Source organism: Lathyrus oleraceus, chromosome 2, assembly GCF_024323335.1.
Source record: "Lathyrus oleraceus cultivar Zhongwan6 chromosome 2, CAAS_Psat_ZW6_1.0, whole genome shotgun sequence".
NCBI classification, from domain to species: Eukaryota; Viridiplantae; Streptophyta; class Magnoliopsida; order Fabales; family Fabaceae; genus Lathyrus; species Lathyrus oleraceus.
The window spans coordinates 66,390,693-66,402,056 of NC_066580.1; the positions used below are offsets into that span (position 1 = coordinate 66,390,693).

An 11,364-nucleotide genomic window follows, 5' to 3' on the forward strand; every position below is an offset into this window, starting at 1 on the left:
CTATTTAAAACTCTTGGTGTTGGTTTATGATCGAGAGATGTTTACCAACTCTTGACCTAGGTTTTCATCCAATCTTGTTTGTTAGCTAGAGATAGTAATGAATGATTTTGTTCACCATAAGGTTGAACCAAAAAGTTGTCATTTTGATAGATTGTGTTCGAGAGAAACAATGGATCAAAATGGGAAAACTCACAATGTGTGTTCGAGAGAAACATATTGGGAGGACTTTGTGAAATGATTTATCATCTAAAGGAGTTTATAAGATTGTTGACCGAACAAATACATGCAAAGTGATCATCGAACCCTAACTTTGGCAATATTTCTCATTTATTCAAACCATAACTTTTACCGCAATTTATTACCTTTTTATGCAAGATAACGTGACAACCAACCAAAACCTTATTGTTACATTGAGTTAAAATTAATACAACCATCGAACGGCGGTGATATCTTACAATCCTTGTGGATACGATAACAAAAACCCGACACGTAAATTTACAACTAACAAAATGGCGCCGTTGCCGGGGACTAGAATGCCAGAGGCAGTGCTGCTACAGAGAGTACCCGGGCTTCTGATGGTCTTGGTACTTCTACTCCTGGACTAGATCCCTACCTCCGAGTTGTGTGCGATTATAGTTTTGAATGGATGGCGGCATCCCAGAGAGCCATGATAGATATGCACGACTCTATGCAGCGGTTACAGCTGCAGGGAAGTGGTGCTCATGCTTTGATGACGCGTGAGCAGTTTCTGCTTAACGCCAACTGGCCTGTGGACAGGCCTGTTTATGGTGAGGGGGCGGGCGCTGGTGCGTCTTCAGGTGCTGCAGCTGATGATGATGATGATGAGGATGATGAGGCTACCGGTTCTGAAGCCGGTAGCGAGGAGGATTCTGAGCCCTTAGAGGGTTGAGTTTTGTATTTTTCATTTTTATGTTTATTTTTTTTGTAGTTTCGGATTCTGTATTTTGTACTGTTGGTGTGTTTTGTCCCCCATGAACAATTTAAATTTTCAGTAATGTTATTTATTTATGTTTTTAATTTTGTTTGTTTAATAAATTTTTGGTTGATTAAGTGGCAAACCTTCTAGATTGGTTGCTCCTCAAAGAAGTACCCAATGAAGGTGCATCCGAGCTTGGATGACAATGATAAGAATAAACAAGTGAATGAGGCTAAGGTACATGGTTACCTTCGGCTAGAATGATAGAATGCATTAGGAACTTTACTCTTTTTGGTAAATTGAATATTGTCTTTTTGCAACATGATTGAATGAATGTTTCATCTAGAACTTTAAACCACAAATTGTAAGGAAACCTCCATTGTACATGTAAATGCTGGATTCTAATAAATTTTGTTGATTCATGTGATTCATGCTTTGTCTTTTATTATTGTGAAATTGTGGAAGCAATTAGAAATGATCAAGGCACTTGTTTTCTTTCGAGCACAACTACATCCAAAAACAACTTACCTGTGAGCAGAGAGAGTATTTGTTAACCCCTTTGAGCTTAAACAGTTGAATCTCGGCTTGAAATAAAGCGAGATCTCAAAAATCTTTTTTTACAACCCGGAAAATCTTGATTATTGTTCTTTTACCGTAAAAAGTTAAGAGCATTCACTTAGGGTGAGGAAGAAATAAGTTGGGGAGAACGAAAAAGAATCGGTAAGTACCACAACTCTTGAAAAAGAAAAGAAAAACCGAGCAAGCATAAAAAAATATATGTATATAGAAAATATATAAAAGAAACATCTGTTTTGTAAATATGATGTGAAAGAAAAGAACAAAAATAGAAAGAATGAAAATGAATGCTTGCTTGGAAGAAAAATAGTGAAAAATAAAAATTGAATTGTGGAATATGTGTTGTGAAGGTTTCAAATAAGAAACAAATGAAACAAAGTCGAGATGTGTGAATAATACTGTGAATGTCTCTTTTGCATCGACACTTTCGTTTCAATGGCCTTAGAAATGACCCTTGTTTGTTAACCTAACCAAGCTTCAACCGAAAAGCCCTTAGTGATCTTTATGCTTCCACAGTACCATTTATAATTGTTAGACATTGTATGAATCTATTTGATTTCTTCATTGTTTGTTAGAGAGTGAGATTATTCCCGCGGTTGCAAACGCGTAAAATCTTCATTCCTTATTCGAAGAGGAGAGATAGGATGATTCATTCAGAATAATATTGTTGTAGATAGATAAATATTTCGCATAGCTATTAAGTTTTAGTTCTTATGTATTATTTTATTCGAACCGTTGGAAACTTGTATATGCTGATTTCGCTTGTGTTTGAGCCGTTTATCCGACTTCGGAGAAACCATTTTCTTAAAGCAAATCCTCTTGTCCTTCAAGGGGCATACTTTGCTTGAGGACAAGCAAGAATCTAGTTGGGGAGAGTTGTTAGATGCCCAAAAGTGCTTATTTAAGCTATCATATGTGGACATCTTTCACTCTATTTCCTTGCTAAATTGTCAAAACCACCTTTGTTTTAGATGAAATGCATTACATTGATAAACAATCTTGGTACCTTTGATTTGTGTGTTATTGTGCAGGAAGAAGGCATGAAACAATAGAAAGTGAAGACACAAGAAAGTTGGCAAAGGAACCAAAGAAAACAAGCATTCATCAGCATGCTCGCTAGGCGAAGGCTGTGGCGAAGCCTGCTCGCTAGGCGAGCGCCCAGCGAAAAGCTCCAGTAAAATGTCAATAAATTCGCCAGGCGAGCTGATAGCGAAGGTGGTAGCGAGTTCGTTCAGTCTTGGTGAAAAGCGCAGCCAGCACTCACTCGCTAGGCGAAGCTCTAGCGAGTCCCCAGCGAGCATTCCAGTAGCAAAACCTCTCAACCTCGCTGGGGCGAAGGTTGAAGCGTGTCCTTCGCTAGGCGAAGGTTTGTTCGCTAGGCGAACATGACAGTTTGAGTTAATCTGTTTTCTCTGGGCGCAGGTGCCTTTGGTGCCACAATTAGACCCTCGCTAGGCGAGCCTTTCTGCTCGCCTAGCGAGCATGACAGCCCAGTACTACTCTATAAGTAGCAGGTGCCACTTTTGAGTGCCATACCTAGTTTTTACAGCATTTTTCCACTTTTGTACTTTCTTAGAGATATTTTCCAGCATTGTTCTTAGGATCTTTTATGCCCTAGATTTCATTTCTCTTCATCTTGTAACCATCTTCCACAAAAAGAAGGTGGATTCCCATCCAATATCGATTATCCGACTTGGATGTTGATCAACCTTCTTCCGAAACTTGCCGACCAAGCTACCATGAAAATGAGTAGCTAAGTCCTCCATTTGTCAAGGTTAGATGTAGGTGATTACTAGCTTTGTGTGTAAATGTAAGGATCTTCATGTGTAAACTCTTTAATGGTGAATATATGATGAAAACTTTGTTTCTATTTAAAACTCTTGGTGTTGGTTTATGATCGAGAGATGTTTACCAACTCTTGACCTAGGTTTTCATCCAATCTTGTTTGTTAGCTAGAGATAGTAATGAATGATTTTGTTCACCATAAGGTTGAACCAAAAAGTTGTCATTTTGATAGATTGTGTTCGAGAGAAACAATGGATCAAAATGGGAAAACTCACAATGTGTGTTCGAGAGAAACATATTGGGAGGACTTTGTGAAATGATTTATCATCTAAAGGAGTTTATAAGATTGTTGACCGAACAAATACATGCAAAGTGATCATCGAACCCTAACTTTGGCAATATTTCTCATTTATTCAAACCATAACTTTTACCGCAATTTATTACCTTTTTATGCAAGATAACGTGACAACCAACCAAAACCTTATTGTTACATTGAGTTAAAATTAATACAACCATCGAACGGCGGTGATATCTTACAATCCTTGTGGATACGATAACAAAAACCCGACACGTAAATTTACAACTAACAAAATGGCGCCGTTGCCGGGGACTAGAATGCCAGAGGCAGTGCTGCTACAGAGAGTACCCGGGCTTCTGATGGTCTTGGTACTTCTACTCCTGGACTAGATCCCTACCTCCGAGTTGTGTGCGATTATAGTTTTGAATGGATGGCGGCATCCCAGAGAGCCATGATAGATATGCACGACTCTATGCAGCGGTTACAGCTGCAGGGAAGTGGTGCTCATGCTTTGATGACGCGTGAGCAGTTTCTGCTTAACGCCAACTGGCCTGTGGACAGGCCTGTTTATGGTGAGGGGGCGGGCGCTGGTGCGTCTTCAGGTGCTGCAGCTGATGATGATGATGATGAGGATGATGAGGCTACCGGTTCTGAAGCCGGTAGCGAGGAGGATTCTGAGCCCTTAGAGGGTTGAGTTTTGTATTTTTCATTTTTATGTTTATTTTTTTTGTAGTTTCGGATTCTGTATTTTGTACTGTTGGTGTGTTTTGTCCCCCATGAACAATTTAAATTTTCAGTAATGTTATTTATTTATGTTTTTAATTTTGTTTGTTTAATAAATTTTTGGTTGATTAAGTGGCAAACCTTCTAGATTGGTTGCTCCTCAAAGAAGTACCCAATGAAGGTGCATCCGAGCTTGGATGACAATGATAAGAATAAACAAGTGAATGAGGCTAAGGTACATGGTTACCTTCGGCTAGAATGATAGAATGCATTAGGAACTTTACTCTTTTTGGTAAATTGAATATTGTCTTTTTGCAACATGATTGAATGAATGTTTCATCTAGAACTTTAAACCACAAATTGTAAGGAAACCTCCATTGTACATGTAAATGCTGGATTCTAATAAATTTTGTTGATTCATGTGATTCATGCTTTGTCTTTTATTATTGTGAAATTGTGGAAGCAATTAGAAATGATCAAGGCACTTGTTTTCTTTCGAGCACAACTACATCCAAAAACAACTTACCTGTGAGCAGAGAGAGTATTTGTTAACCCCTTTGAGCTTAAACAGTTGAATCTCGGCTTGAAATAAAGCGAGATCTCAAAAATCTTTTTTTACAACCCGGAAAATCTTGATTATTGTTCTTTTACCGTAAAAAGTTAAGAGCATTCACTTAGGGTGAGGAAGAAATAAGTTGGGGAGAACGAAAAAGAATCGGTAAGTACCACAACTCTTGAAAAAGAAAAGAAAAACCGAGCAAGCATAAAAAAATATATGTATATAGAAAATATATAAAAGAAACATCTGTTTTGTAAATATGATGTGAAAGAAAAGAACAAAATAGAAAGAATGAAAATGAATGCTTGCTTGGAAGAAAAATAGTGAAAAATAAAAATTGAATTGTGGAATATGTGTTGTGAAGGTTTCAAATAAGAAACAAATGAAACAAAGTCGAGATGTGTGAATAATACTGTGAATGTCTCTTTTGCATCGACACTTTCGTTTCAATGGCCTTAGAAATGACCCTTGTTTGTTAACCTAACCAAGCTTCAACCGAAAAGCCCTTAGTGATCTTTATGCTTCCACAGTACCATTTATAATTGTTAGACATTGTATGAATCTATTTGATTTCTTCATTGTTTGTTAGAGAGTGAGATTATTCTCGCGGTTGCAAACGCGTAAAATCTTCATTCCTTATTCGAAGAGGAGAGATAGGATGATTCATTCAGAATAATATTGTTGTAGATAGATAAATATTTCGCATAGCTATTAAGTTTTAGTTCTTATGTATTATTTTATTCGAACCGTTGGAAACTTGTATATGCTGATTTCGCTTGTGTTTGAGCCGTTTATCCGACTTCGGAGAAACCATTTTCTTAAAGCAAATCCTCTTGTCCTTCAAGGGGCATACTTTGCTTGAGGACAAGCAAGAATCTAGTTGGGGAGAGTTGTTAGATGCCCAAAAGTGCTTATTTAAGCTATCATATGTGGACATCTTTCACTCTATTTCCTTGCTAAATTGTCAAAACCACCTTTGTTTTAGATGAAATGCATTACATTGATAAACAATCTTGGTACCTTTGATTTGTGTGTTATTGTGCAGGAAGAAGGCATGAAACAATAGAAAGTGAAGACACAAGAAAGTTGGCAAAGGAACCAAAGAAAACAAGCATTCATCAGCATGCTCGCTAGGCGAAGGCTGTGGCGAAGCCTGCTCGCTAGGCGAGCGCCCAGCGAAAAGCTCCAGTAAAATGTCAATAAATTCGCCAGGCGAGCTGATAGCGAAGGTGGTAGCGAGTTCGTTCAGTCTTGGTGAAAAGCGCAGCCAGCACTCACTCGCTAGGCGAAGCTCTAGCGAGTCCCCAGCGAGCATTCCAGTAGCAAAACCTCTCAACCTCGCTGGGGCGAAGGTTGAAGCGTGTCCTTCGCTAGGCGAAGGTTTGTTCGCTAGGCGAACATGACAGTTTGAGTTAATCTGTTTTCTCTGGGCGCAGGTGCCTTTGGTGCCACAATTAGACCCTCGCTAGGCGAGCCTTTCTGCTCGCCTAGCGAGCATGACAGCCCAGTACTACTCTATAAGTAGCAGGTGCCACTTTTGAGTGCCATACCTAGTTTTTACAGCATTTTTCCACTTTTGTACTTTCTTAGAGATATTTTCCAGCATTGTTCTTAGGATCTTTTATGCCCTAGATTTCATTTCTCTTCATCTTGTAACCATCTTCCACAAAAAGAAGGTGGATTCCCATCCAATATCGATTATCCGACTTGGATGTTGATCAACCTTCTTCCGAAACTTGCCGACCAAGCTACCATGAAAATGAGTAGCTAAGTCCTCCATTTGTCAAGGTTAGATGTAGGTGATTACTAGCTTTGTGTGTAAATGTAAGGATCTTCATGTGTAAACTCTTTAATGGTGAATATATGATGAAAACTTTGTTTCTATTTAAAACTCTTGGTGTTGGTTTATGATCGAGAGATGTTTACCAACTCTTGACCTAGGTTTTCATCCAATCTTGTTTGTTAGCTAGAGATAGTAATGAATGATTTTGTTCACCATAAGGTTGAACCAAAAAGTTGTCATTTTGATAGATTGTGTTCGAGAGAAACAATGGATCAAAATGGGAAAACTCACAATGTGTGTTCGAGAGAAACATATTGGGAGGACTTTGTGAAATGATTTATCATCTAAAGGAGTTTATAAGATTGTTTACCGAACAAATACATGCAAAGTGATCATCGAACCCTAACTTTGGCAATATTTCTCATTTATTCAAACCATAACTTTTACCGCAATTTATTACCTTTTTATGCAAGATAACGTGACAACCAACCAAAACCTTATTGTTACATTGAGTTAAAATTAATACAACCATCGAACGGCGGTGATATCTTACAATCCCTGTGGATACGATAACAAAAACCCGACACGTAAATTTACAACTAACACCATACAGTTAGTAATACCACACATCCTCCTATGCTCTTTACTCCTTTATGGGCCACCTTGCACATATGTCTATATAATGTAACCAAACAAGCAGAACCCCAACTGTATGAATTACATTTTTCAAGGTCTCCTACTAAAGGTAACCAAGAAGAATGCAACAAATTATGACTTTTATCTGGCATTAAAAAAGTAGCAATTAAAAGTAAAATATAAATTTTTGCATGTAAAATATTTTCTGCCTCGGACGGGTTAGGGTTATTTTTGAGTTGCGTTAATACTGCTTCTAGCCAAACAATTTTGACAGAAGCCCCATTTTTATCCGAGGCGGTCGGTTCGATTCCCAAATTTTCCATGTAAACGTCATTGGTTACGTTTGTTGGCCCATTGACAGCTTTTCCATGGATTCGGAGACCGAATAACATGCTCACATCCTCTAATGTGATGGTACATTCACCGGTTGGTAAATGAAATGTGTGTGTCTCCGGTCTCCATCTCTCTAACAATGCCACAATGAGTTTAGAGTCTACTTTTAGACTTGCAATTTTTCCCACATTCGCAAAACCTGCTAGCTCCAAGTACGGTATTATAACCGCACTTGGTTGAATATATGAATGCGAATGAACCCGAAATTTTCCATCTTGCTGAAATTAAAATAAATAACAATAATGAATGTTTGGTCTAATAAAGAACGGAAAAAAACGATAATTAAAAACGATAATAAAAATGAATATTTGATTGAGACTTACGTATTCGGCGATGTTTGCCGCCGTCCCACGGTGTGATTCGCCCATCCATAGGAGAGACATCTTGAAAGGTAGTGTAGAAATTGAAGAGAGTAAATATTTGATTAGGGTAAAAATGTGTGTAATAGAAATTGTAGGTAGATGATGAGTAAGAAGTGTAGAAGTATTGAATATTTATATGGGTAAAATAATAATAAAAAAATGTGGTAAAATTTTGAATAGTATATGATTAGACTCTTGCATTGCATGGAATGCATGTAAAAAAAATTGGAATCGGATTCCCCTACAACATGAGATTCCCATGCTGAAGGGAAAACTCAATGAAAATTTTCTGCACCTAGTGCTCGTCACTTTGATTGACGATTTGTGCCTACTTCTTCATCAACTCGGCAAATGGAATGGCGAGTGCATTCGTTCTCTTCATCAACTCGGCAAATGGAATGGCGAGGGCTTTATGCCTAGGGTTTTGGCTCGTCACTCCAAGTGACGAGGTATCACATGCAATTTTCAGCACGCGTTTCCCCTCTCTCTCCTCTATGTTACTTAGAAATAGCATGTGATTTGGATTTTGTTTTATTATGTTTACCAAATTAAATTGATTTTTCCTATAAATACTACTACTAACTCATTTACATTCATCAACTCAAAATCAAATTCATATTTCCTATAAATACTACTACTACCTCATTTACATTCACCAAACCAAATCCTCATATATTTTCAAACTAAATTTACACATCCATGGCTCAAAGAAATTTAATTGTTTCTATCCATTCCGAAGGATCACTTTTCACATGTTCAAATGAGGGATTCTCATTTTGCAATACGAATGTAACTATGTCTAAGATCCACATCAACTCCGACTATTTTCATTTAAAAGACCGTATTGAAAAGAAGTTGCAACGTTATGTTGAAGACATCATTTATCGTCAACCATTATTTAATGGAGATGATAATACCGTCTTTCACATAATGATACCGATTAAGACCGACGAAGATGTCAGGTCGATGTTTCAATGTCATGTAACATTATCTCAATTACCCAGCATTGAGATATATGTTCGTCTAGTTGATATTCCCGAAGAACAACCGAGTGACAATGTTGAGGAACAACCGTCTCACTGTTATCCAACGCAATTTGTACAGTCACACGACTATGGAATGAGTCAAGCCATTGACGAAGAGCCGACTCAAAATAATGAACCTTTCATACCAAATGAAGAGGTGGGCGAGAATAGTGAGGATGATCTTGAGGATATTCGATTTGAAGATCTTTTCGGTGTTAGCGATGACGATGGCAATGAGGAAATATTAGACACATCGGCTGTTGCACTAAGAGCGCAACCAATTAGTTTGTACAATCCACCTGCGCACATGCAAAATATAAGTTTGGATGATGCCGAACCAAGCTCCGTTTTCGGCAGTTTCATACCAACTCACAACTCTGACGAAATTGAGGAGGGCATAGAGTATGAAGATAAGGAAGAGTGTCTTCTGGCGTTGCAACAATGGCATATAAAACGTAGTCTAGATTTCTCTGTGGTTAAATCTGACAGTGTACGTTTTGTCATCAAATGTAGAAGTGCAACATGCAATTTCAAATGCAGGGTCTCTTTGCGCAAGGGCAACTCAAGGTGGAGAGTTGGTAAGTCTAGTGGGCCTCATACATGCACAACCACTTCCATGTCACAAGACCATACAAAACTCAGTTCATAAATGATTAGCAAGAGCATAATGGAGCTTGTAAATCGGGACGCTTCTCTTAAAATAAAGGTTATCATTGCTCATGTTGTTGAGAAATACCGGTATATCATATCATACAAAAAGGCATGGATTGCAAAGTGTAAGGCAATTGAGTCGCTCTATGGAAATTGGGAGACATCTTACAACGATCTTCTGCAGTGGATACTGGTAATGAAAACATATCTTCCAGGTACCATTATAGAATTACAAACCCTACCTGTGATTTCAAATGATGGTTCATACTTGGGTGACCAAAGGATATTTCATCGTCTGTTTTGGGCGTTTAGACCATGTATATGTGGCTTCGCGTATTGTAAACCAATTGTGCAGGTTGATGGAACTTGGTTGTATGGCAAGTACAGAGGGACTCTGCTGATGGCTGTGGCACAGGATGGGAACGGGAACATATTTCCGAAAGCATTCGCATTAGTTGAAAGTGAAACAAAGGAAGCCTGGAGTTTCTTTCTTAAGAATTTGAGAATGCATGTTACCCCCCAAGCAAATCTATGCCTAATATCAGACAGGCATGAATCAATAAAGAGTGCATACAACAACCCGGAAAATGGATGGCAGTTTCCTCCTTCATCACACGTCTATTGCATCAGACATATCGCGCAAAACTTCATGCGGGAGATTAAAGACAAGGATCTGCGGAAAATGGTTGTTAACATGGGTTATGCATTAACAGAGGCAACGTTTAACTACTATCGGGGGGAAATCCGAAGAATAAACAACGACGCTTTATCATGGATAGACAACATCCCTCGCGAGAAGTGGGCAAGGGCATTTAACGGAGGGCAACGCTGGGGTCACATGACAACTAACCTAGCAGAAGCAATGAACGCGGTGTTGAAAGAAACCCGGAACCTTCCAATCACTGCATTGGTCAAATCTACGTACTATCGTTTAGGATCACTATTTGGTAGAAGAGGCCATCAGTGGATAAAAATGTTAGCCTCTGGGCAGGTTTTCACTGATAACTGCAACAAGGGGATGGCTGAGGAAGTCATCAAAGCTAACACGCATAACGTCATGCAGTTCGACCGAGAGAGAATTTCATGGTCCAAGAGAAGATTAATCATAACGACGGTCGACCAACCGCAACGTTTAGCGTTGATCTAAGGAAACAACACTGTGACTGTGGGAAATTTCAGGCATTTCACTTACCTTGCTCCCATGTAATCGCAGCATGTTCGAGCATACGCCAGGACTATTCCATTCACATTCCAGACGTCTTCAAAATTCGTAACGTCTTCAAGGTCTATCAGGAGAGTTTCCTAGGACTTCCCCATGAGGAGAATTGGCCACAATATGAAGGATATACTCTTTGCCACGACGACTCTATGAGAAGGAGGAAGAAAGGGCGCCCAAACAGCACCAAGATTAGAACCGAGATGGATGACGTTGAGAAGGAGAAGAGAAGGTGTGGAATTTGTCGCGAAATAGGACACATGCGTAGGAAATATCCTAATGTTGCAGGATCATCCCAACGACCTTCCAGATGATTATCTTGTTGTTTTAAATATCCGTTCAGATGACTATGTTTATTTATTTATTTATTAACTACTATGCACATAATATATACAAACCATTTTGTATTTCTAATGTCTT

The 11,364-nt window shown here is 38.7% G+C and overlaps 2 protein-coding genes across 2 annotated transcripts; both read left to right on the plus strand.

Moving 5' to 3' along the window:
- The first annotated feature begins 8,847 nt into the window (after positions 1-8,847).
- Positions 8,848-9,726, plus strand: LOC127121936 (uncharacterized). Its single transcript, XM_051052360.1, has one exon. It carries the CDS (start codon positions 8,848-8,850, stop codon positions 9,724-9,726), a length of 879 nt encoding a protein of 292 aa, XP_050908317.1.
- An 18-nt stretch (positions 9,727-9,744) lies between these two features.
- LOC127121937 (uncharacterized) lies at positions 9,745-10,875 on the plus strand. Its single transcript, XM_051052361.1, has one exon. The coding sequence runs from the start codon at positions 9,745-9,747 to the stop codon at positions 10,873-10,875; it is 1,131 nt and encodes a 376-aa protein (XP_050908318.1).
- The last annotated feature ends 489 nt before the right edge of the window (positions 10,876-11,364 follow it).

Excerpts from the sequence above, each read along its gene's own strand:
- LOC127121936 (XM_051052360.1), top strand. The coding sequence starts at position 8,848 with ATGTCTAAGATCCACATCAACTCCGACTATTTTCATTTAAAAGACCGT.
- LOC127121937 (XM_051052361.1), top strand. The coding sequence starts at position 9,745 with ATGGAGCTTGTAAATCGGGACGCTTCTCTTAAAATAAAGGTTATCATT.